The 25,432-nt window shown below is 43.9% G+C and overlaps 1 protein-coding gene across 4 annotated transcripts in view; it reads left to right on the top strand.

The window, feature by feature from the left end:
* The window catches only part of NUP205 (nucleoporin 205), a 558,669-nt gene that overhangs the window by 146,625 nt on the left and 386,612 nt on the right, over window positions 1–25,432 (top strand). For all 4 annotated transcript variants that reach the window (XR_003858760.1, XM_029616971.1, XM_029616970.1 and 1 more), the window contains 2 exons: window positions 9,018–9,223; window positions 17,393–17,575. Coding sequence is in view for 3 of the 4 variants with exons in the window: in XM_029616971.1 (XP_029472831.1) it covers window positions 9,018–9,223; window positions 17,393–17,575 (389 nt within the window). In the remaining variant the exon portion in view is untranslated. The remainder of the gene's footprint in view (window positions 1–9,017; window positions 9,224–17,392; window positions 17,576–25,432) is intronic.

Genomic DNA, 25,432 nt, shown 5'->3' with positions numbered 1-25,432 from the left:
AACTAACTCCCACCCTTAAGTTACCCCAAAACCCAATCCCATCCACCATTATAATAATCAAAGTGAAATCTCAACTGATAACTCAATATGTGTCCAGATAATCTACAATCCAGTAATTTGGAAGAATTGAATATTAGCTTTGTCTGAAGCATTCATACTTTAACTTTAAACAGCCAAATGAATCTCAGGTGATCTCTCTGCAGTCTGTTATGACTCCTCCAAGTCGTCACATCCCTTGAGGAAGAACCTCCTGATTGTCTGTGGCGATATCTCCCACCTGACTTCACTCTCTGCCATCTAATAGAGCTCTCTTTAGAATACAGCAGTGAAGCAGCTCTTTAATTAGTATCCAGCTGCTTTAACAGTCCTGTTGCTTATAAAATCTTGGCAGCTTCAACTTTTTTTTTTTTTTTTTACTCTGGAGGTCACTCCATTAATCGTAAATTGTAATCCAAATGGAAATAGCCATTTATATCCGATTCTCTCTCCGCAGCCTTAAAGAATGTCTCTGAAATTTCTTCTCTTTTTGATCATCTGTGAAAACTCTTGAAAATCTTCCATTTTATGGCCCCTCCACTATATCTCTCTCACTTTTTGCTTGATTCAGGACCTTTTCTTTAACACATTTGTGGAAACATACCACAATATCCCTTGCCACATTGCCTGTTTTGCTAGGGCTCTATGCGCTCTTTCCTGTTCGATTTTAGTGATTCCTTCAGCTTCCTCAGCCTGGCCCAGGATCGAAATGCAAATACTGCTCGCAACCTGTGAGCAATCTAGGGTAGGCTGTTCCTTCAGGGACTTCCCTTATATGGAGGCTTCCCCTCCTAGATTTTTGAAATCTTCGGTCCATTCCTTCAAAATTATTTTCTTCTTTCAGGTCCCGCCTCACTTTTTGGTTCTGTTTCCATGTGGCCACCTGCTCCTCTAAGCGGTTTTCGGCCTCATCTACCCATTCTCCCAAATCTGTACATTCTTTTCGCAAGTCACTGATTACGCTTAAGTTATTTTTTTTCTTTTTTAAGCGATTGCATATCTTTTGCAACTTGCTAAACTAGCTTTGGAAATCCACTCTGATAAGTGACTCTGCACCGATTATTGCCACCGCATCAGATCCCACTGCATTGTCATCGCAGCCTACCTCGTCTGCGCCATCTTCTCTGGGCTTATTGCCTGAAATGTCATCTTCCCTCCATGAGTTACCTGCAGCATAAGAAAAGTGCTTTAAATTGACAAATTTCTTCCTCACTGACATGATACTCATGTCAACAGCCCAGTGCTGTTAATCCACCAGATTCAGATCACTGGGTTATTAAGATCTGTGAGGATTTAGAAATTTGGGATTGGGAGAGCAACCCTTAGGCGGCCATCATGCATGATGTCACTTTCCTTCCAGACCACCTCTTCTGCTCCAGAACAGGGTCTCAAGGCAAACTATCCATAGATGCTTTCACCCTGGATTGAGGCAAGGTATGTATATCCTCCAATTCCTCTCCTTGCAAAGACCTTGTTGGAAATCATAAGGGACTGGGGAACTATGTGTCTCCTAGCCCTCTTTTGGCCATTTTTCCCTACTCCTGAAGGAGATATCCATTGTGAATTATCCATTTCAGATCAGGGCTGTTGCATCATTCCAACATCGAGTCTCTGTCCCTCCCAGTCTGAAAGTTAAGAGGATATCTTTACCACCCCTGAATCTTTCTGGAGACATCTCATATTCTGGCTTACAGAAAGTACTCAGTGGGAAAGTCCAGTGGATCAAAGTAGAGGTGGTTTACTTTTTGGTGTGAGTAAAACTCCTTGATTTCTTTCTCCTGTTCCACATACAAAATGCTTGATTACCTTCTACAACTTTCAGAATTAGGTCTTAAGGAACAACTCAGAGTTCACCTTAGTGTAACTGGTGCTTTCCCACCATCATATATAGCAGGTAGATTCATCTTTGTACTACCTTTAGTTGTCCAATTCATGCAAGACTTGCTTCACTTGAAGACTCCCATCAAATCTCTTGCTCTGCCATGGGACCTCAGTGTGATATTGACTCAGTTGATGAAGGCTCCCTTTGAGACTATAAACTCTTATGAGCTTAAGTATCTGACCTGGAAGGTCATATTTTTTATGGCAGTCACTTTGGCCTGCAGAGACAGTTCCAGGCCCTAATGACTTATCCATCTTATATCAAATATTTTCATAATATGGATGGTTCTGCTTACGTATCCTAAGTACCTGCCTAAGGTAGTATTGGATTTCTACGGTAGTCATTCAGTTAACTTTGCAGTATTTTTTTCTGTACCACATGTCCACAAAGATGAACAAGCCTTAGCCTTCTATTTGGATCAGACTGAAGCCCATAGAAAGTACACTCCACTTTTTGTTTCATTTGACATAGCAAACCCGATATTTCCTAGCGTGTAGCAGATGGACTCAAAACAAGTGGGTATAGTGTGCTCGTGCTAGCAGTTGGAGACGGATCTGACGTCAGCACGGGTACATATACCACCGCAGGAAGTGCAGCAATTCAGTAATTTCCGTCTCCAAAGCAGTTTGGAGCTACCTCACGCTCGCTGAGCGTGTTTCCAAATTCTAAACACCTAAATTCCTAGAAGACAACTTACTGAAGACTAGCTCCGCACTCCTGTGGTGGTACCATTCGGTCCCTCACCCAGTTGAGTTTCCTGAGCTGACTTCCGTGGTCCCTCGGAGGTAGGAGCCTCGGTCCGGTGGCCAACCCGCGGCAGGGACCTAGCCCCCGAGTGAGAAGGGCTCGGGCGCGGCGTAGAGGCAGCCTCTGTCCCGGCAAGGACTTGGCCCCCGAGCGAGACAAGTTCGGGTGCGGCCTAGAGGCAGCGGGTGCACTTCCTCGAGCGCGGCGGTGAAGGTACTCACCCTCTCCCCCCGCAGCCGGGAAGCGCCGAAGATAAGGTAAGGTGTACATCTTTACTGTGGTCTCCGAGGAAGTGTGGATTCGCGGGGCCTGCCTTCGTGGCAGCGCGCCGAGGAGGTCGCCATTTTACCTGCCTACTCGCCTTCGCTACCTAGACGCACGTCGTTAAGCGCATGCGGATAGGCGCAAGCTGGCTAGGCACACGCCGATAGCATAGGCGCACGTCCATAGGCGCGCATTATAGACGCACGTTCATAAGCCGCCGTTGATAGGCGCACGTTATAGGCTCACATTCATAAGACGCCGTTGATAGGTGCACGTTATAGGCGCATGTTCATAAGACGCCGTTGGAAAGCGTACGTTCATAGGCGCATGCTCATAAGACGCCTGTTGGTGGGCGCACGTTCATAAGCGTATACAGCTAAGCGCAGGTTGATAAGCGCACACTCATAAGATAAGCGCATATTAGTAGGCGATACATATTGCAAAGCATATGGAGCATAAGAGAGCCCATACGTCCGCAGAGCCAGCACCTCCAGAATCAGGCATAAGAGCCCTAAGCCTCTGCTCAGCATGCAACCTCAGAGCCACTCAGAGCGAGGAAGCAGACTCGCTATGTGCCCAATGTGAGGAGGCCATGGGAGTTCCAGGACAGGACCGGTCCCAGCCCAGCGGTTCTTCAGGGAACACTCCGGACTTAGCAGGCCACAGGGAGCAGCCAGGGAACCCAAGAGACCTGGTGCCCCTAAGGCCAGATCCGGCTTCTCTCTCCTGGGTGGAATTATTCAAGGGGATTCACGCCTTTGTCCAGATGCAGTCTGCTCCTCGAAGGGGTTTTTCTGTTCCGGATGATCCGGCCCCTGGACCCTCGAGACCTAGGCACGGCCACTCGCCACCTGGAAGCCCCACTTATGGGGATTCGGATTGCTCCGAGGAAAATGAGGAGCCCCCCGAGGAGGGAGAACTTCCCTCGGAGATAGAACCATATCGGACCATGAGACGCTTCTTTCGGAAAGAGGATCTTCCAGGCCTGGTCTCACAATGCCTATCTGAACTGGCTATTCCGGGCCAGGACACCCCAGGGGACCCTAACATGAACCCCGTGTTAGAGGGCCTGCGCCGAACGGCTCACCATTTTCCCCTCCTACAAGCAGCACAGCATCTAATAGATCTGGAATGGACTACGCCGGAGGCCTCATTCAAAGGGGGTCGGGCATGTACCCTCTGGACCCGGCGTCCAAGGAGCAGCTGGTGTGCCCCAAGGTAGACGCCATAGTTAACTCAATTGTGAAGTGCACCACCATTCCGGTTGAGGGGGGAGCGGCCCTCAAGGATACACATGACCGGCGCATGGACACCATTCTGAAGCAAGCCTTTGAGGTAGCAGCCATGTCCCTACGAATCGCGACCTGCTGCACCGTGGTGACGCGTTCCTGTTTATCGCAGGCTAGAAGCAACACCCCGGGAGAAGACATGGAATCATCTCTCGCATTTCTCACTGACGCAGCCTCCGACCTCATCCGTACGGCAGCCAAGGGAGTGTCCTCCTTAGTGGCAGCCAGGAGACAGCTCTGGCTACGCAATTGGGCTGCCGACTCTTCCTCCAAGATGCGCCTCATAAGAATGCCCTCTAAGGGATCCCTACTGTTTGGCAGCGAACTCGAGAACTGGGCTAATAAATGGGGTGCCTCTCCATTACCCTGTCTACCAGAAGACAGGTCGAGGAGGAGTCAGCGTTCGTTTTCTAGACCATCCAGAGGTAGAAACTCTCAGCGCTTCAACCCTTACAGGGCTCGCTATCAAGCACCTCGTTCTCAGGCCAGGAACCAGCCCTTTCGGGCTAAGCTCAACCCACAATGACAATCAGCCGACCCATCCGGGGGTAGCAGCCATAGGGGGCAGGCTAACCCTCTTCTACCGCAGGTGGGTCGAGATTACCTCGGACCAGTGGGTCCTCGCCATCATCCGAGAAGGATATTACCTGGATTTTCTTCGGCTCCCGCCAGACAAGTTTGTGCAATCTCCTTGTTTATTTTATTTATTTATTTATTTATTTAGAGTTTTTATAAACCGGCAATCATGAAAACATATCTTGCTGGTTTACATAGAACGGGGGTGCATCGATCCCCTGGGATAGCGGATCCCGCCTGCGTCTGAAATATCTGGGTACTTGAGCGTTGGACCTGTCTGCTAATAGGTCCATGCCCGGTGTACCCCACTGATCCACAATCATCTGGAAAGCTGTGGGCGACAGCTGCCATTCCCCTGGATTTAGGCTCTCTCTGCTGAGGAAGAAGAAGGCGGCACTAGAAGTGACCTTACAGAGGCTCCTGGCACTAAAAGCCATAATCCCAGTGCCTGCAGAGGAGATAAATTCTGGGCATTATTCCATTTATTTCATAGTACCCAAGAAGGAGGGCACTTTCAGGCCCGTCCTGGACCTCAAGTCAGTCAACAGACACCTACGTGTCCCCAGCTTTCGCAAGGAAACTCTACGGTCTGTCAAGAATGCAGTACAGCCAGGGGAGTTTCTCACCTCCCTAGACCTGTCAGAAGCCTATTTGCATATCCCAATCCATCGGGATCACCAGCGCTATTTACGCTTCAAAATCCTGAAACAGCACTTCCAGTTCCGAGCTTTACCCTTCGGGTTAGCCATCGCACCGCGGATCTTTACCAAGGTCATAGTAGTAGTAGTGGCGGCAGCACTCAGGAAGGAAGGAATTCCCGTCCATCCCTACCTGGACGATTGGCTGATCAGGGCAAAGTCACCGGAGGAGAGCCACCGGGCAACCAACAGAGTTATAGCTCTTCTGGAAAGCCTAGGATGGGAAGTCAACATAAAGAAGAGTTCCCTACAGCCGTCCCAATCGCTGGAATACCTAGGGGTTCAATTCGATACCCAGGAAGCCTGACCTACAAAAGGAAGTCAAAACTCCGGAATCATCTGCAGGCCCTGCTGAGCGCCAGTTGGCCCACAGCTGGGGATTACCTACAGGTCCTCGGTCTCATGGCATCCACTCTGGAGGTGATACCATGGGCGCGGCTCATATGAGACCATTACAACGCGCCCTCCTATCTCGGTGAAGCCCGCGATCACAGAACTACACCGTACACCTACCTCTCCCAGCCAGAGTGCGGAATCAGCTATGGTGGTGGTTGCAGCCCGGCCACATGAGCCGGGGGTCGAGAATGTCCTCCCCAACCTGGACCCTGCTCACTACAGATGCCAGCCTGAACGGATGGGGAGCACACTGCGAAGAACTCACCGCCCAAGGGCGGTGGAGCAGAGAAGAGTCAAGGTGGAACATCAACCGACTAGAGGCACGGGCAGTCAGGCTAGCGTGCCTGCGATTTGCCCACAGACTTCGCAACAGAGCGGTCAGAGTGATGTCAGACAACGCCACCATGGTGGCATACATCAACCGACGGGCGGAACCAGAAGCCGACAGGTATCCCTAGAAATTGGCCCTCTTATGACTTGGGCGGAAGCGAATCTCCAGGACATCTCCGCCGTTCACATCGCCGGGAAGGACAACACCACGGCAGACTTCCTCAGCAGAGAGAGCCTAAATCCAGGGGAATGGCAGCTGTCGCCCACAGCTTTCCAGATGATTGTGGATCAGTGGGGTACACCGGGCATGGACCTATTAGCAGACAGGTCCAACGCTCAAGTACCCAGATATTTCAGCCGCAGGCGGGATCCGCTATCCCAGGGGATCGATGCCCTGGTACAGCCGTGGCCTCAGGTAATCCTGCTAATGCCTTTCCTCCGTGGCCCCTGATGGGCGCCATTATACACAAGATTCAGCGACACAGAGGCCTAGTTCTTCTAGTGGCCCCGGACTGGCCAAGAAGACCCTGGTATGCAGACATGAGAAGACTACTGGCAGGGAATCCTCTACGCCTGCCTCCACTCAGGGACCTGTTGCGGCAAGGTCCTATCCTCCACGAGGATCCAGCTCAATTCTCTCTTACGGTCTGGCCATTGAGAGGGCTAGATTGAAGAAAAGAGGATACTTGGAGCCGGTAATAGAATCTCTCCTCCGAGCACGCAAGTTCTCCACATCACTGACATATATCAGGATCTGGAGAGTTTTTGAAGCCTGGTGCGACTCTCACAGCACCAATTCACATGCCGCTAAGATTCCTATCATTTTGGACTTTCTACAAGGTGGACTTCAGAAGGGTCTGTCCCTCAGCTCCATCAAGGTTCAGGTAGCAGCGCTGTCTTGCTACAGTCCAGGAGTGACGGCAACACCATTGCTAAACACCCAGACGTTTCACGTTTCCTGAAAGGAGTCAAACACATTCGCCCGCCACTGAAGTGGCCAGTGCCCTTGTGGAACCTCAACCTAGTGTTGGAATTTCTAGCGGGATCCGCCTTCAGACCACTTCGAGGCCTGTCCCTCCGTTTGTTAACCTTGAAGATGGTGTTCCTGCTGGCCGTATGCTCAGCACGCCGCATCTCAGAGGTACAAGCGCTGTCCTGCCGTGATCCGTTTCTCAGAATCACTCCAGAGGCTATCCATCTTCGCACGGTTCCTTCCTTCTTACCCAAAGTAGACTCACACTTCCACCTCAACCAAACCATATCCTTGCCTACCATGGAAGGTTTGAAGAAGTCGGAAGAAGGTCGAATACTACGCCATCTCGACATCAGCAGGCTACTGTCCAGATACCTGGAAATGTCAGAAGCAATACGAAAGACGGACCACCTGTTCGTCCTTCACAGCGGGAAGAAGCAAGGGGAAGAGGCCTCACAGGCAACCATCGCCTGCTGGATCAAAGAAGTTATCAAGGCGGCCTATGTAGAAGCGGGAAAACCACCACCTCTACGGGTCAAGGCTCACTCTAGCAGAGCGCAAGCGGCCTCTTGGACAGAAACTAGGATGCTGTCGCCTGCAGAGATATGTAAAGCGGCGACGTGGTCCTCCCTCCATACCTTCTCCAGATTCTACCGTCTGGATGTCCAGGCCAGGGAGGACACAGCATTTGCGAGGGCAATCCTGAATGGACCTCGGGCAGCCTCCCACCAAGTCCGGGAGTAGCTTTTGTACATCCCACTTGTTTTGAGTCCATCTGCTACACACTAGGAAATGTAGAGATTACTTACCTGATAATCTCGGTTTCCATAGTGTATGCAGATGGACTCAGCATCCCGGCCGGCTGCCGGCATACATGGGGATTCACTGACTCATGGTAAGCCATGTTTTCTTATAATAGGGCATCCACCCTGCCGGGTGTCGATGCCTTCCAGTTGAGTACACTGGCGGTCTCCAGCTACTATCAATCGGTCAGGGTAATCCTGTTCATTTAATTGATCGGTCAGTTACACATATATATCCATAAAGCTTTTGCAAGGAAGATTACTGAATTGCTGCACTTCCTGCGGGGGGTATATGTACCCGTGCTGACGTCAGATCAGTCTCCAACTGCTAGCACGAGCACACTATACCCACTTGTTTTGAGTCCATCTGCATACACTAAGGAAAACGAGATTATCAGGTAAGTAATCTCTACATTGCCACTGCCAAACACACACTGTCAAATTGATTAACAGATTGCACGTTCTGCTATGACCAAGTTGGGAGTGCTGTTGAGGCTGCAGAGAAATTTGAAACTATTTAAAACTAGTCTGAAAACCTGGCTTTTTAAACAAGCTTTTTATAAAGACAAAGAGAAGGAGGAAAACAGTTGAAAGATAAGGACGCACCAAGTAATCATTTTTTTTCTTCTCATATCTCCAATTGCATATTAACGCTAGATTTGAACAGCTTGACAGTTTTTCAACCGACATATAAGCCTTAATTAACAGTCTTTTCTTATTAAAATATGTTATCGTTCTATGTTGGCACATGTATAATTTGTAATCTATACCAATTATAGTTTTTTCTTTTTGTACCTTTCTGTAAACCGTTGTGATGAATTAACTTAACGACAGTATAGAAGAGTTTTTAAATAAAATAAATAAATGTTGCAAGATGTGTATGGAAAGCTTTGTATAATTTTATTTTCACTATATTTGGTCTTGATATTTATTATTTATATACTTTATATTTTCAGAGAATGCCTAGGGACTAAAGTTGTGATCTATAGCATCCTGGAACTTTTATCATTTTCTTCCTTTTAGTTGAGAACATGCAAGCAGCAGGGGGCAGCTCTGTTTCCTGGGAGCATTTCTTTCATTCTCTGATGCTGTACCATGAGCACCTGCGGAGAGACTTGCCAAATACAGATACCGTGCATCAGCGCCACTTGCCATTGCGAGGCATTACTCAAAGGGAGCAGGATGGCCTGATTGCTTATTTGCAGCTAACAACTACCATTGTCAAATGGGTAAGAAATGACTGTTCTTGGCTTATTTTTCCTCCCTGTCCATTCCAGCGTATGACCGGCAGTTTATCGCATTTAACTTTAGGCAATCATAGGCTTCTCTAAAGATTGTAAGGACCTGATGTTTTAAAACATACCAGCAAAGTACTTTCCTCCTTGTGGCAGTAATGTGTTAATAAAGTAACATTTGTTTTTCGCTGACACAGTGCATTGAGTGAGAACACAAAATTATATAAATTCAAAATACCTGCTTTTCATCAGCAAATAATTATCTGTATCAATTTGTATATAGTGTTCAAGGAAAGGCAGAATGTCGACTAAGAGGCAGTATACATATCGTTCAGACGTGGTGCCTAAAAGGTCACATGATAGTGGTACACCAATCAGGATAGAGAGAATATGAACCAATCGCATTCCCTAGAAAAACTGCATACAAAATCAGTCTAACCATAGGGACATTGTTTAGATAGTAAAACAAAAGGACCTACATGTGTGGAAAAACAGAGTAACAAAGGGTAAGTCTTACTAGGAGATCAAACATTAAAAAACCCCCCACTATGGTTCTTATCAAAGAAGAATTTTATTGAGCAGGTATGTACTTTGTTTATCTTGGGACCACGGAGGGTTTGAATTGATTTGTTTATACAATTTTGTGTTGTCTTTGTGTTTCTGTCCCTCCTGATGCAGCAAGGCTGCAAAACAGTACATGCCTGGCTTTGAAGCTTTATGACTAAATTATGCGTATGGTTATACATTAACTAATGGTCACTGAACCATTCTTTGTTAATTTATGTGGTGTGATTTTCCTCCACTTTCCTCTACTTAATTAATGTACCAGCCACCCCAGTGGATGATAGTCATTGTTTGTGTTCACATGCTTGATGTTTACTTATCAACAGATTGTAAAAGTTGATAAAAGGCGGATTTGGCCAATAGGAAAAATTCCAGTGGGTTGGTGGCCAATTTCAGGATTGTCATTAGGCTGGGAATGAAAATAGTCAGTGGGTTCAGTCTGGCAAGGATCCCTAAGCACCCACATCCCTTCTTTTCCCAGCTGTTGCAGATAGCCTGCTCCTCCAGTCCCACTGCCACCAATATTCTCCTCTTGCAAGTAAGGGGTTGCAGAGGAATAGAAATTTAGAACATATCAGATAAAGACCATATGGCCCATCCATCTGCTCAACTGCATCTCCTGCTCATTTTTAAAGTTCCTTCCTCTTCCTAAGAGATCCTCTGTGCTTATATCCTGTTTTCTTGAATTCTGATACCGTCTTTTTTGCCATCAACTCCACAGGAAGACTGTTCCAAGCATCCATCATTCTTTCTGTAAAGATTTATTTTCTTAGTCAATTCCTTTTCATCCTGCTTCCATCACCCCTCATCTTAGAGACTCCTTTTTGTTGGAAAAGGCTCACCTGTTGTTTTATTCCTTGCAGGTATTTGTCATTGCATCTCCCCTTTCCTGTCTTTCTTTTGAGGTATACGTATTGAGATTTAAATCTGTCTCCATATACTTTATAATAAAGACCACGGATCATTTTAGTAGCTACCCTCTGGACCAATGCTATCAGATATGGTATATATCCCATTGAAGGTTTGGTCTCCAGAATTGTGGCCTATATATTGTGATCTGTATTCCAGCTTGTACATTAAACCAGTGGTTCTCAACCGGTGTGTTGCGACACACCAGTGTGTCGCCAAGAACATGCAGGTGTGTCGCCATACTTCTGGGTCCCCCACTGACCCAGCTGCTACCCCTCCCAAGCAAAATAGGTCCTCCGCCTGGGCTTAAAATGCTGATAGCCCGGGCGTAACGCAGCAGGATAGCTGGAGTCAGTGGCACCGGCATGCTCTCTTCTTCCCGCCCCCCCCCCCCCCCCCAGCGGCCCGGAAGAGGAAGTGGTGAGCAACAGGTGCGTGCGCGGGAAGAAGAGACCTTGCTAATTCAGGCAGCATCGGCCCAAAGAAAAGAAGAGGCCCAGCCTGAGGAATGAGCTGCGCGGCTCAGAGAAAAACAAAGAATATCGTCAACCCCCACAGCCGATGGGACTCCTTTTCTCCACGAGAACTGAAAATGAAGTAGGTTGCTGCTGCCTTTAGGATTAGAAGTGGAGGAGGCTGCTGCTGCCACTAGTTTGGGGGAGGGGGGGGAGAGTGAGCAAGCATGTGTGTTTGAGATCCTGTGTGTGCGTGTGAGTGAGAGCATGTATGTGAATGATTGAGAGCCTATACATGTGAGAGCATGTGTGATTGAGAGCTGGTTTAGGTGAGGGAGCATGTGAGTATGTGATTGAGAGCATGTGTGTAAATGAGAGAAAGATAGAGCATGTGTGTCTGTGTGTGTGTGATTGAGACCTGGTCTAGGTGAGGGAGCATGTGTGATTGAGAGCATGTGAGAAAGAAAGAGCATATGTGTCTGGGTGTGACTGAGAACTGGTTTAGGTAAAGGGAGCATGTGAGTATGTGATTGTAAGCCAGTGTGTAAATGAGAAAAAGAGAGATAGCATGTTTGTAAGCATGTGAATGAGAGTCTGTGTGTGAGAAAAAAAGACAGCATATATGTGTGTGATTGTAAGCCTGAAAAGGTAGACAGCATGTGTGTAAATGTGTAATTAAGAGCCTATATAAGTGAGAGAGAAAAAGCATGTGTATATGTGAGCGACCGAGAGCCAGTGTGAGAGAGAGGAGAAAGTTGCAAGCAAACCATCCCTCCTCCTGCTAATTCAAAACAATCTCAGGGCACCTGGATATCAAACATTCCCAGGTATGCAGAGCAAAACGTTTTTTGTATCCTTATTTTTCATTACTGGGTCTTTGTGTCTGAAATTTTGAAATAATTTATTGATATCTAGAAATTTTTTATGAGATTTTAATTATTGGATATTCCATTCAGCAGCTGTTTTGAAATAATCTGTTCTTTTTGTTAGTTTGGTTTTACTGCTACTGATTTTATATTTCTTGATCTTCCACTTATCTTGGGGGGTGATTTTAATGCGGTACTTGATCCAACTATGGATCGACAACCTCCAAAACAAATCTCTAAGATAGATTTAGTAAGAGGTCTTCCTTTTATCAGTAGATTCTTTGATCTTGCTGATGTTTGGAGATTATTACATCCTAATGTTATTAATTTTACTCATATTTCTAGAGCTCATGGATCTCAATCTAGACTTGATTATATATTGGTCAGCTCCACTAATTTTTCTAAAGTAACAGGTGCAGATATAGGGCCTCTAGTAATTTCAGATCATGCTCCAGTTTGGGCAGATTTTGCAGGCTTAGATAGTACTGGAGGCATTAAACACTGGAGATTTCCTGCGAAACTGTATTATGATGAAGGGTTCAAGATTTATATTCGAGATAAGTGGAAAGAATATGAATATTTTAATAGTCAGCATCAAGAAAATCCAACACTTTATTGGGAAACTGCTAAAGCGATTCTGAGGGGAGAAATTATAGCATATATAGCTAAAAAACATAGAGAATTATCTGCTAACATAGTCCGATTAGAAAAACAATTGAAAAGAGCAAAAGCTCATTTAACTTCATTTCCTACAAGGGAAAATCGTATAAAAGTTTACTCTATCATGACTTTATTCAACAAAAAACACAAAAAAACCTACTTTATTATAAACATAGTCTATTTCATTTTGGTAATAAAGCAGGAAAGTTACTTGCTGGATTGGTAAGGTCTTGGGAAGGTAAATCTTATGTTAAAGGGTTACGAGACTTTGCTGGTCAAATTAAAGTAACAAATAAAGATATTGGGAAAATATTTACAGATTACTATCAAAAATTATACTCAGTTTTATAAAATAATGTCTGATTTAATTATTGATCCAATTCGTTGTGTATATGACAAGCTTTCTTCGGAAGAATTCAATATGTGGAAAGAGAATAAAGCCACTATAGTCGTTATTCCTAAACCAGGTCGTGATCCTGAGTTACCTGGTTCCTATAGACCAATATCACTAATTAACTATGATCTTAAATTAAGATAGACTTGCAACTTTCATTGCTAAACTTATCTCTCCTTCCCAAGTGGGGTTTGTCAGAGGCAGACAAACAGTTATAAATGTACGAAGAGTTTTGGCATCTATAGCCTACTCAGAAAAGTTACATTTAAATTCCCTTCTGGTTAGTTTTGATGCTGAGAAGGCTTTTGACCGAGTGAACTGGGTCTTTTTATTTGAAACCTTACATCATTATGGTTTTCAGGGTCCCTTTATCTCCTTTCTCAAAACTTTATATAGTCAACCACAAGCTAATATTTGGGTAAATGGGCAATTATCAGATTTTGCATTATCTCGAGGCACAAGACAGGGTTGCCCATTGTCTCCCTTCCTGTTTATTTTATCCTTGGATCCCTTATTACGTATCCTGGAAGAAAATCATAATATAAAAGGAATTAAAATGGGTTCAATGGTATTTAAATTAGCAGCATTTGCTGATGATCTTTTACTACATCTGACTAATCCCACAAATTCTCTTTCAGTTGCTCTTCAAGTTATAACAGAATATGGTCTTTATGCAGGTTTTAGCTTAAATTTGGACAAAACGGAAGCTATGGTAATTGGACCGAATACTACTATACCCTGGATTGGAGAATTCTCTTTAAAATGGGCAGTTGATAAAATCAAATATTTAGGTATATGGATTCCAAAGAGTCTTACTAATCTATATGATTTGAATATATCACCATTGCAACAAAAAACGGATCTTTTTCTAAGTTCATGGATATCACTTCCACTCTCTTTTTTTGGACGAATACATCTATTAAAAATGACAATATTACCACGCTGGTTGTATGTACTTAGTGTTCTACCTCTACTTCTCACCCAAACGACAATCGCTAAATACCAAAGAGTAGTTACTAAATTCATATGGAGAGGTAAAAAAACAAGAATTAAATTATCCAATCTTATGAAACCGTTATCCATGGGTGGAATGAGTTTACCTGATTTGAAATTTTATAACCATGCAATTAATTTGCGACACATAGGAGATTGGTTGAACACACAATATTTTTCTGATATTTGCCTGGAAGCACAACTACTTACTCCAATATCGCTTCGTTATGCTCTACATGTTCCTTATGCTTCCTTGTCAAACACAATTAAATCAGATCTCCTACTGCAACCATTACGAAAAACTTGGAAATGGTTATTAAGTACTAATTCATTATCTGACAAAATATCTCCTTTTCTTCCATTTTATGGTAATCCAATGCTATCCAAAAACTCATCTACTACACTTTACCATTTATGGGATCGTTCTAGACTCAGATGCGTTGGACAGTTATTAAATATAAAGGGATCCATTTTTAATTTTTCAGAACTCCGCATTCGTTATAAACTCCAACCTATTGATTATTTTCAATATCTTCAGGCTAGTCACTATGTGATATCAATAGGCTCACCAACTTTCATGGATCCCAAGTGGCAATTTCTTACAAGTTGTTTTGATATAGATGATCCTCAGAAACGTTCCATTTCATATTTATACAAACAATTGGAGACCTCATTAAAAAGTTGGTCTTTAGAAGAAGTACAACTTAAATGGCAATCGGAACTTAAACAGTCATTATCAATTGCAGCGCTTAAGTCTGCTTTTGTCATGACACGAAAAATTACATGTAATATGCTACTACGTGAGACTCGATATAAAATCATATATAGAATGTATATATCTCAACATCAAGCATACAGAGCAGGTTTTTCTAATTCAGATATATGTATCAAATGTGGAGAAGATTCAGCGCATTTGGGTCACTCTTTATGGAGTTGTCCAATAATTCAAATTTTTTGGAAGAAAGTTTATCATTTTGCAAATATGGTTGTGGGATTTAAAATTCCTTTTTCATCTTTAGTGGCTCTTTTTGGAATTTTTCCCAAATCTTTCAAAGGAAATAAGAGCTCGATTCTCTGGATTATAAAGGTTTTTTTGTTGGCTTGTAAAGCTATATTGACAAATTGGATAACATCGGAAGATCCTTCTATAATATATTGGCATTCTTCTATAATAAATCTATTAACCATGGAAACTCTGACCAATACCACTCTGCCAATCAGAACTAGAAGAGCAATAAATGCAATTTGGTTACCCTTTATACTAACATTACCACATGACTCAAAAAGTCTTTTTCTTAATAGCATAGACATTTAACAGATGATCTTTAATGTACTTGAATAAGGACTTGATAAGATCTTTAATGTATTTTTATTTAAGAACTCCATTGGTGCAGGGAGGGAGGGAGGAATGGAATGGAGGGATGGTTTTGGGAGGAGGGATGGGAGTTAAATGGACTAGGAAGAGAGAAATGAACATAAGTTTTACAAAAAATATGCTGTATGTATTCATATATATACTTTATAATGTTCATTATTTTATGCTTTTTAAAAAATAAAAACAGATTTACCATAAGGATGGCTGATGTTTCTTTTTTTCCTTTGTTACATTGCATACAGAGACTCTGGCTTGTTGTGGTTTCCAATTCAGTTTTTGTCTGCATGCTTCTAGTTATGTGTTTTGGTCTCTTTATTCTTTGTTAGGTGAGGGTCAGTCAGCACATGTGATTCAGGTGAGGTTTTCTGCTGGTGTGTAGTTTCTGTGTAGGGCTCTATAGCAGCCTGACTTGGTCTGTTTTCCTAATAGGAGATTTATTGGGGTCTTAAGGCCTAGTGTAATATTTTCAGTGTTGCCTTTTCTTAGGTAAGTAAGGTGGTTACTGTTTAAGTGCTGGAAATTGGTGCTGTTTTGGTGGGGGATGTTTACTATTTATGCAATTTCTTATCAGACAGAATACGTATCTTTTCCTTGTGTCATTCTTAACAATAAAAATAATTACCAGATCTTTACTTTTTATTTCCGCCATGAATTGTAATGAGCAGTGTGTCACACATATGAGTGTAGCCTGTTAGGTGTGTCACGATGGGAAAAATGTTGAGAATCACTGCTCTAGACCACCATCTCAATTTGATTAGTAAATTCTTGGAATGATAAGTTATCAATTAATACAGAGGCTGTACAATCTGAGCCAAGGGGAACTTGCCGATATATAGAAATCAAGTGTCAAAAATTGATCAACAGTACCAAGCTATTTATTTAAAAGATAAATACATGTAAAAAAAAACCCAAAAAAACCCCAAACCTCTATGTAAAATAATAAAAACCCATTTCTTTTAATGATCAATCTGTAATCATGAATTTATAAGGATTTCTCTAAATAAAACAAAACAAAAAATTGTCTAATTCAAAGATAGAAGATATTTCATAGTATACTCTTAGCAAAGCAGTTTAGACAAACCCAACAATGAAAATTACTTTAAAAATTTTTTTTTTTGGACCAGTCCATTTCTGCATTAAATCTCATTTAGAGGCCCCAATTTCACTTTACTTATTCTGAAGAACACAGTCATGATTACACCTGGGCTGAATCAAAAGTACCTTGTCAAGGCCTAAAAACAGATATTCTAAAAAATGGGTATGTTCTAAATGGTTTTCCACAAGATATGCCTCAGTCTCTTGAGTTTGTATACGGTTCCAGTGTGCAATTATTTTAGTATTAATAGCCCTTTCGGTTTTCCTTACAAAAACCTTCAGATACTTGAAAGGTTTTAATGATCCATGGTCGTCAACAAACCTTTTCCATTGGAAACAATTTAGTAGAACTAGGGGTCACGAGTTGAAACTCCAGGGAGGAAGTCTTAGAACCAATGTCAGGAAATATTTAACTGAGAGGGTGGTGAATGCTTGGAATGTCCTTCAGAGGAAGTGGTGAAGACTTGAAACTGTGAAGGATTTCAAAGGAGCATGGGATGAACACTGTGGATCCCTAAAGGCTAGAGGATGGGAATAAATAAAAAAGCCTGGGGGTAACCTGCACGGAGCGCAGTTACTACCTTGGGAAGCTTGATGGGCAGACTAGATGGGCCATTTTGGTCTTTTTCTGCCGTCATTACTATGTTACTATGTAAATAGCATATGTCAGGAACATACAATAACATAAATAAGAAAGGAGTTAGTTTGTGAAAGATCTTAAAGGATTCACTCGGCATGCTGAAACATTTTCTTTTAAGTGAGTGAAAGTGATTGCTCAGATTTAAAGTTGTATGTATTACGTTAATTTTGAGACACTTTCAAATGTTCTTCCTCTCTCCATTGATTCTGCAGAGTGAGAATGCCCGCTTGGCTCTTTGTGAACACCCACAGTGGACGCCTGTGGTAATGATTCTAGGACTTCTTCAGTGCAGCATCCCTCCCATTCTCAAAGCAGAGTTCCTGAGGACCCTTACAGCATTTGGAAAATCTCCAGAGATTGCAGCCTCCCTCTGGCAGTCACTGGAATACACACAGGTAGAGTAAATCAAAGTCCAAAACTTCATAATGATATGCAGAACCACCAGCTCATTGGGAAGCATGTTCTGCAGTGCTTATCATGCCATTAGAATTTTGCTGCTTGGTCACATGAACTATAAGATGTCATGTTGGGTGAGGCCAAAGGTTTGAGGCCTGCATCCTGTCTGACAGTGGTTAGTTTGGATCACTAGGAAGTACCCAGCGATTCCAAAGAGTAAATCTATTTCTTGTTACTCGCTTCCAAAGATAAATTTTCTTTCCAAATTTACCTGGCTGATTGTTTTTGAGCCTTTCCTCTAGGAACTTATCCACGTCCCTTTTATAGCTGGACTATATCCTCTGGCATCAAATTCCACAGCTTGATTGTACATTAAGAAATTAAGAAATTGCCATGCTGGTTCAGACCAAGGGTCCATCAAGCTACTCTTTGGTTTGTCAATCTGGCCTACTACATCTTCCAGGTTCACAGTGATTTCGTTCAGTTCGCCTGACTCATCACCCCTGAAAACCATCTCCAGAACTGGTATCTCCCCAACATCCTCATTAGTAAACAGGGAAGCAAAGAATTCATTTAGTCTTTCTGCAATTTCCTTATCTTCCCAAAGAGCCCCTTTAACCATTCGGTCATCTAATGGTCCAACTGACTCCCTCACAGGTTTCCTGCTTCGGATATAAAAAAGTTTTTATTTCCTGTCGTGTAGCCAGATGGACTCAGAACAAGTGGGTATAGTGTGCTCGTGCTAGCAGTTGGAGACGGATCTGACGTCAGCACGGGTACATATACCCCTACAGGAAGTGAAGCACTTCAGTAATTTCCGTCTCCAAAGCAGTTTGGAGAGTCTGCACGCTCGCTGAGCGTGTTTCCAATCTACTTTCTACTTTCTATCCGACAACGCCACCACGGTGGCATACATCAACCGTCAGGGCGGAACCAGAAGCCGTCAGGTGTCCCTAGAGATAGTCCCACTGAAGTCTTGGGCAGAGGCGAATCTTCGGGACATCTCCGCCGTCCACATTGCCGGAAGGGACAACACCGCGGCAGACTTCCTCAGCAGGGAACGCCTAAATCCGGGGGAATGGCAGCTGTCGCCCACAGCCTTCCAGATGATTGTGGATCACTGGGGGATTCCGGACATGGACCTACTAGCGGACAGGTCCAATGCTCAAGTACCCAGATACTTCAGCCGCAAGCGAGATCCGTTCTCTCACGGGATCGACGCCCTGGTTCAGCCATGGCCTCCAGGGGCCCTGCTTTATGCCTTTCCTCCGTGGCCCCTGCTGGGCACCCTTATCCACGAGATTCAGAAGTACCGGGGCCTAGTTCTTCTAGTGGCACCAGACTGGCCAAGGAGACCCTGGTACGCAGACATGAGAAGACTGCTGGCAGGGGAGCCTCTTCCCCTGCCTCCTCTCCGGGACCTGCTATGTCAAGGTCCCATCCTCCACGAGGATCCGGCTCAATTCTCTCTTACGGTCTGGCCATTGAGAGGGCTAGGCTGAAGAAAAGAGGTTGCTCGGAGCCGGTGATAGATACACTCCTCTGAGCTCGCAAGTTTTCCACATCCCTCACCTACGTAAGTATCTGGAGAGTTTTTGAAGCCTGGTGTGATACTCGTGGCACCAATCCACATGCGACCACAATCCCTATTGTTTTGGATTTCCTGCAGGATGGACTTCAGAAGGGTCTCTCCCTCAGCTCCATCAAGGTTCAGGTGGCTGCGCTGTCTTGCTACGGTCCCCGGAGGGACGGCAAGACCATTGCCACGCACCCAGATGTTTCTCGCTTCCTGAAAGGAGTCAAGCATATTCGTCCGCCACTGAAGTGGCCTGTGCCTCTGTGGAACCTCAACATAGTTTTGGATTTCCTTGTGGGATCCACCTTCAGACCCCTTCGGGGCCTGTCCCTCCATTCGGCACGCCGTATTTCAGAGCTACAAGCGCTTTCCTGCCGTGATCCCTTCTTAGGATCACTCCAGAGGCTATCCATCTTCGCACGGTTCCATCCTTCTTGCCGAAGGTAGTCTCACAATTTCACCTCAACCAAACCATATCCTTGCCAACCACAGCAGGTTTGAAGAAATCAGAAGAAGGGCGTTTACTACACCATCTCAACATCGGCAGATTACTGCCCAGATATCTGGAAATGAGAAGCCGTACGAAAGACGGACCATCTGTTCGTCCTTCACAGCGGGAAGACACAAGGAGAAGCGGCCTCTCGGCCCACCATCGCCCGCTGGATTAAAGAAGTTATCAGAGCGGCCTACGTAGAGGCCGGGAAGGCACCACCTCTACAAGTCAAGGCTCATTCGACCAGGGCCCAAGCAGCATCTTGGGCTGAATCTAGGATGCTGTCGCCTGCAGAAATATGTAAAGCGGCGACATGGTCCTCCCTCCAAACCTTCACCAGGTTCTACCATCTGGATGTCCAGGCCAGGGAGGACACAGCATTTGCGAGGGCGGTCTTACATGGTCCTCAGGCAGCCTCAGGCAGCCTCCCGCCCAGTCATGATTTAAAATCATGAGAGGTCTAGAACGGGTAGATGTGAATCGGTTATTTACTCTTTCGGATAATAGAAAGACTAGGGGGCACTCCATGAAGTTAGCATGGGGCACATTTAAAACTAATCGGAGAAAGTTCTTTTTTACTCAACGCACAATTAGACTCTGGAATTTGTTGCCGGAGGATGTGGTTAGTGCAGTTAATATAGCTGTGTTTAAAAAAGGATTGGATAAGTTCTTGGAGGAGAAGTCCATTACCTGCTATTAAGTTCACTTAGAGAATAGCCACTGCCATTAGCAATGGTTACATGGAATAGACTTAGTTTTTGGGTACTTGCCAGGTTCTTATGGCCTGGATTGGCCACTGTTGGAAACAGGATGCTGGGCTTGATGGACCCTTGGTCTGACCCAGTATGGCATTTTCTTATGTTCTTATGTTCTTATGTCCGGGAGTAAAGCTTTTGTACATCCCACTTGTTCTGAGTCCATCTGGCTACATTACAGGAAATGGTGAGATTACTTACCTGATAATTTCGTTTTCCTTAGTGTAGACAGATGGACTCAACATCCCGCCCAGCTGCCAGTATACATGGGTTTCACCGATTCTAGGTAAGCCATGTCCTTTGCTTACATAAGAGCGTCCCCTTTGCCAGGTGTCGACGCCTTCTGGTTGGGAATGCTGGCGGTCTCCAGCTAATATCAATCGGTCAGGGGAATCCTGTTTCACTATTTCATTGATCGTCAGTACACATATATCCATAACAGCTTTTGCAAGGAAGATTACTGAAGTGCTTCACTTCCTGTGGGGGTATATGTACCCGTGCTGACGTCAGATCCGTCTCCAACTGCTAGCACGAGCACACTATACCCACTTGTTCTGAGTCCATCTGTCTACACTAAGGAAAACGAGATTATCAGGTAAGTAATCTCACCATTATGAGTTTTTTTGCCTCTATGGCCAACTTCAATTCAAATTCTCTCTTCGCCTGTCTTATCAATGTTTTACACTTAACTTGACAATGCTTATGTTTTATCCTATTTTCTTCAGATGGATCCTTCTTCCAATTTTTGAAGGATTTCTTTTGGCTAAAATAGCCTCTTTCACCTCACCTTTTAACCATGACAATAATCGTTTTGCCTTCCTTCCACCTTTCTTAATGTGTGGAATACATATGGACTGCGCCTCTAGGATTGTATTTTTAAACAATGTCCATGCCTGTTGAACACTTTTAACCTTTGCAGCTGCACCTTTCAGTTTTTTTTCTAACTATTTTCCTCATTTTATCAAAGTTTAGTGTTAGAGCTGCAGATTTACTTATTGTCCCCCTTCCAGTTATTAGTTTAAATTTGATATTGTTATGATCATTGTTGCAAAGTGGCCCCACCACCGTTACCTCTCTCACCAAATCCTGCGTTCCACTAGAATTAAATCTAAAATAGTTCCCTCTTGTTGGCTCCTGAACCAATTGCTCCATTGAGTGATAAAGAACTTTCTCCAATTAATTCCACCTCTTGTTTCCTTATATTTAATGAGTTGTTAACCCACAATGGGACACACTTCCTCTTCTGTGACTTTATTTCCTGAGGAATCTCTCATAAGGGACTTTGTCAAATGCCTTCTGAAAATCTAGATACACTGTCAGGCTGAGCATGATTTACCACGTGTCGTAAAAAAAAAAAAAAAAAAAAAGGGTTTTAACCCCTTTATTTTTACACCACTCTCTTCTCTTATTCTCTCGGATTCTGCTCCCCAGACATCCTCTACATGGGTATGCCTCGATTCCAATTGGCATACCACTTGGGAGTGGGTATACTCGATTAACGGTTCAACCCCTTCCGAGTCAGCTTACCATGGGTTATCCACTGATTAAGCCGCCTCTATTTTTACTGGTTACGGAATGGGGCATATATATTAGTGCTTACAAGACTCATGCGTTCCCCTTTCGAGCCTTGCCATTCCTCTCACGTAACAGTCTGCAGTGGGAAATTCTTTCCCTCGAGGCCATCACTTCTGCCAACAGGGTCAGTGAGTTCCACACCTTGTTACATACTCACCCGACCCTCCGTTCCTCCGTGACCGAGTGGTTTTACATACTCAACTACATATCATTCTTAAGGTAGAGGCAGCATCTCACTTTACTCAGAATATACTCTTCCCACTTTTTCCCAACACCTCTCACCAGAGCGAGAGGGTTTTCTACTCCTTGGACTGTAAAAGTGCACTTGCATTCTATCCGGACCGCACTACACTCCATAGGAATTACACCTAACTCTTTCCTCCTGTGGCAAAAGCCAAGCTGCGAGTTCCAGTGGGCAAACAGACCTATTCCTCCTAATTGATGGTCTGTATCTTCTTTTCCTACTAACAAGCAGGCATTTCACTACAACACCGTATGTAACCACACTCTGTTAGGGCCGTACCAGCCTCAGTAACTCACCTTCGGCCAGTGCCGCTTGTACATATTTGTAAAGCTGCGACCTGGAGTTCTTTCCATCCCTTCGCAGCCCATTATCGCTTATTTTATTTATTTATTTAGAGATTCTTATATACCGTGGTACGTGTAGATATACATCACCTCGGTTTACAGTAAACAATAAATTAGCAACAGGCTTTACATACAACAGGTAATACAGGAAGTAAACAAATAACAGCAACAGGCTTTACATAAATAACGGGTTTCAGGAGTACATAGTATAACTCCTTTAACTATAAAAACCAATGCATATTCTATTTCAACAACGAAGCAGGAGAGAAAATATGCCATTAACCTGTTAAAGGCCTAATCCAATGTCAAGAAATGTCAATTTAATATCAAGCTTAGGTAAGACTGGCCGGCATGCTTCCATGTGTGGCCAGTCCGTCTACTCCTCTTCTGTTCAGTTGAACTACCCAACATCCTTCCACCAACCCGTTCAGGGTTTCAGGATGATCTCCTTACCAAATTCCACCCCCGACATTGTGCCTTTTGCACATCTTGGGTGCATTAGGTACACTCTCGCGTATCCTCAGCTCGGTCCTGACCCATATGTGAGGACTATCATCCTGCTTGTCCTGTGAGAAAGCAAGTGTTGCTTACCTGTAACAGGTGTTCTCACAGGACAGCAGGATGTTAGTCCTCATGAAGCCCACCCGCGGAGTTGGATATACATACGTTTTATTATTTTAGTTTCGCTTGCGCTTTTTGCTATAAGACGAGACTGAGGGGAGACACCTGTGGTCACAGGGATAATTGCAGGCTGAGCATGCTCAGTGTGCCAGCGTCGGTCAAAGCTTTATAGAAACTTTGACAGAAACATTTTCCGTAGCAGGGCTCCGTCCACTGACGTCACCCACATGTGAGGACTAACATTCTGCTGTCCTGTGAGAACACCTGTTACAGGTAAGCAACACTTGCTTTCTCCAGCATGGGCAGCTTAAATGCCTGGCTTTCACAATAGTCCTACTACAATTTCTAAAGTTGTGCTTAACCTGGTTAACAAGCATACAAAGTACTTAGAAACATAAACATAGAAGTGACGGCAGAAGAAGACCAAACGGCCCATCCAGTCTGCCCAGCAAGCTTTCACACCTATTTGTTTTCATAATCTGTTACTCTGACCGCTGAGGTCAGGGCCCTTATTAGTAACATTTTGGTTCCAATTCCCTTCCACCCCCACCATTGATGTAGACAGCAGTGCTGGAGCTGCATCTAAGTGAAGTATCTAGCTAATTGGTTTGGGGTAGTAACCGCTGTAATAAGCAAGCTACTCCCGTTTGTTTACCCTGCATGTGCAATTCAGCCATTGTTGGTTGTCTGAATAAAAATCCTCTTTACTTAATTCCCTCTGTTGCTGAAGCAGTGAGCTGCGCTGGATACTTATTCCAAGTCAAGTATCATGCTTAATTGATTTGGGGTAGTAGCCACCGTAACAAGCAAGCTACACACATGCTTATTTGTTTACCCAGACTATGTAATTCATTCCTTGTTGGTTGATGCTGAATATAAATCATCTTTTCTTCATTTTCCATGCCGTTGAAGGAGAGAGCTATGCTGGATGTGCATTGAAAGTGAAGTGTCAGGCTTATTTGATTTGGGGTAGTAACCGCCGTAACAAGCAAGCTACTCCCCTGCTTTTTTTGTGGATGCAAATCCTTTTTTCCACATTTCCTCTTGCCGTTGAAGCATGGAGCAGTATTGGAGTCGCATTAATTGGTGTATGTTTATTGAATAAGGATATTAATCTCCAGGTAGTAGCTGTCATTCCCGCAAGCAAGCCACCCCTTGCCTCTTCTCTTCATTTACATCCTCTAGACTTTATGGATCCACAGTGTTTATCCCATGCCCCTTTGAAATCCTTCACAGTTTTGGTCTTCACCACTTCCTCCGGAAGGGCATTCCAGGCATCCACCACCCTCTCCATGAAGAAATACTTCCTGACATTGGTTCTGAGTCTTCCTCCCTGGAGTTTTAAATCGTGACCCCTGGTTCTGCTGATTTTTTTTGCAACGGAAAAGGTTTGTCAAAAATTCTGCATACCATGGACACCAGTATCACAGTCACAGTGCTGCAGTTTCCTTTTCAGTTTATTTTAGCAGTGTACTTTAAACAAAGTTAAACAAATTTTCCATATCAATCAAGAGAATCCTTCAGCCGTATTGCAATCTTTTCTCCCTGTGTATATTTTAACAGTGCAGTTTAAACCAGGCAAAACCTTGTATTAAGGAAATCTTTCAGTAGTACTACACTTATCTCCCTGCAAGTTTCTCACATAGTTACCGTACTTATATTCAAAAGTACCCAATGCTTCCTTTGAGCTAACTCCCCATGTGTTTGTCATTAGATATCGCAAACATTTCTCCAAACATTACACTCCCTTTGTTTCTAAATGTTGGAATTTCTGCAGAATTTATCCAAGCACTTCAACTTCATGGTTTCTTTAAAAGCCAGCACAAAGTTATTTTCTTTTAGTCATCTAAGGCATCAACTTAACTTTAATGGCTGCAAGAATCAGGAGTCTCTGCCTCTTCTTCAGAGGCTGTCTCCATGATAGGCTCAGTGTCTGCCTCCTGTGTGTCTCCCTTCTAATGTAAAGATTGTGCCATTTATTGTACCAGTCTATTGTCTGTGTGATTTTACGACTGGAAATTGATGTTCTTAATTACTGATTTAATCTTGGCTTTTTAACATTTCAGATCTTTTAAGATTATTGTATTTACAGATCTTTAAGAAGTATTTTAGCCATCTCTGGTTATTGTATTGTAGTTATATTTCATTAATACTTCTCAGTTTATACCTGTTTTCTGAGCTTTTTTGCATTGGCAGCATCGAGCACTATGTTGAGATTCTCAGTTCTAAAGAACAGATTGTAAATAGA

The sequence above is a fragment of the Rhinatrema bivittatum genome, chromosome 9, assembly GCF_901001135.1.
Source record: "Rhinatrema bivittatum chromosome 9, aRhiBiv1.1, whole genome shotgun sequence".
Lineage (NCBI taxonomy): Eukaryota > Metazoa > Chordata > Amphibia > Gymnophiona > Rhinatrematidae > Rhinatrema > Rhinatrema bivittatum.
The sequence above is the reverse complement of the archived record's forward strand: the minus strand, read 5'-3'. Positions and strand labels throughout refer to the sequence as shown.